This window comes from Merops nubicus, unplaced genomic scaffold, assembly GCF_000691845.1.
Source record: "Merops nubicus isolate BGI_N331 unplaced genomic scaffold, ASM69184v1 scaffold43559, whole genome shotgun sequence".
In the NCBI taxonomy this organism is placed as follows: domain Eukaryota; kingdom Metazoa; phylum Chordata; class Aves; order Coraciiformes; family Meropidae; genus Merops; species Merops nubicus.
In genome coordinates, this window is record NW_008633848.1 from 1,845 (window position 1) to 2,146 (window position 302).

At 71.2% G+C, this 302-nt stretch overlaps 1 protein-coding gene across 1 annotated transcript in view; it reads left to right on the forward strand.

Moving 5' to 3' along the window:
• Nucleotides 1-300, forward strand: part of LOC103780693 (hexokinase-2-like) — a gene marked incomplete at both ends in the record, with an annotated part of 2,141 nt that extends 1,841 nt beyond the window's left edge. Inside the window, 2 exon segments of the mRNA XM_008948383.1 lie at nucleotides 17-140; nucleotides 267-300. Coding sequence (XP_008946631.1) covers nucleotides 17-140; nucleotides 267-300 — 158 coding nt within the window.
• Between the last annotated feature and the right edge of the window lie 2 nt (nucleotides 301-302).

Below are 302 nucleotides of genomic sequence, written 5' to 3' on the forward strand. Positions count from 1 at the left end.
CGGCCCGGTCCCCGCGGGGCAGCCCCCCTCGGTGCCGCCGGCCTGGCCGCCGTGGTGGAGAAGATGCGGGAGAACCGGGGCCTGGCCCAGCTGGCTGTCACCGTGGGGGTGGACGGCACCCTGTACAAGATGCACCCGCAGTGAGTGGGGCCGGGTCTGGCAGGTGCCTGCTGGTGACCCTTGCCCTGTGGCAGGAGTGGGGAGGTGGGGGACACAGTGTAGGTGGGGGGCACCAGCCCTCACCCTCCTCTTCTGTCCCCCTCCAGCTTCGCCCAGAATCTCCAGCAGATGCTGCGGGACCT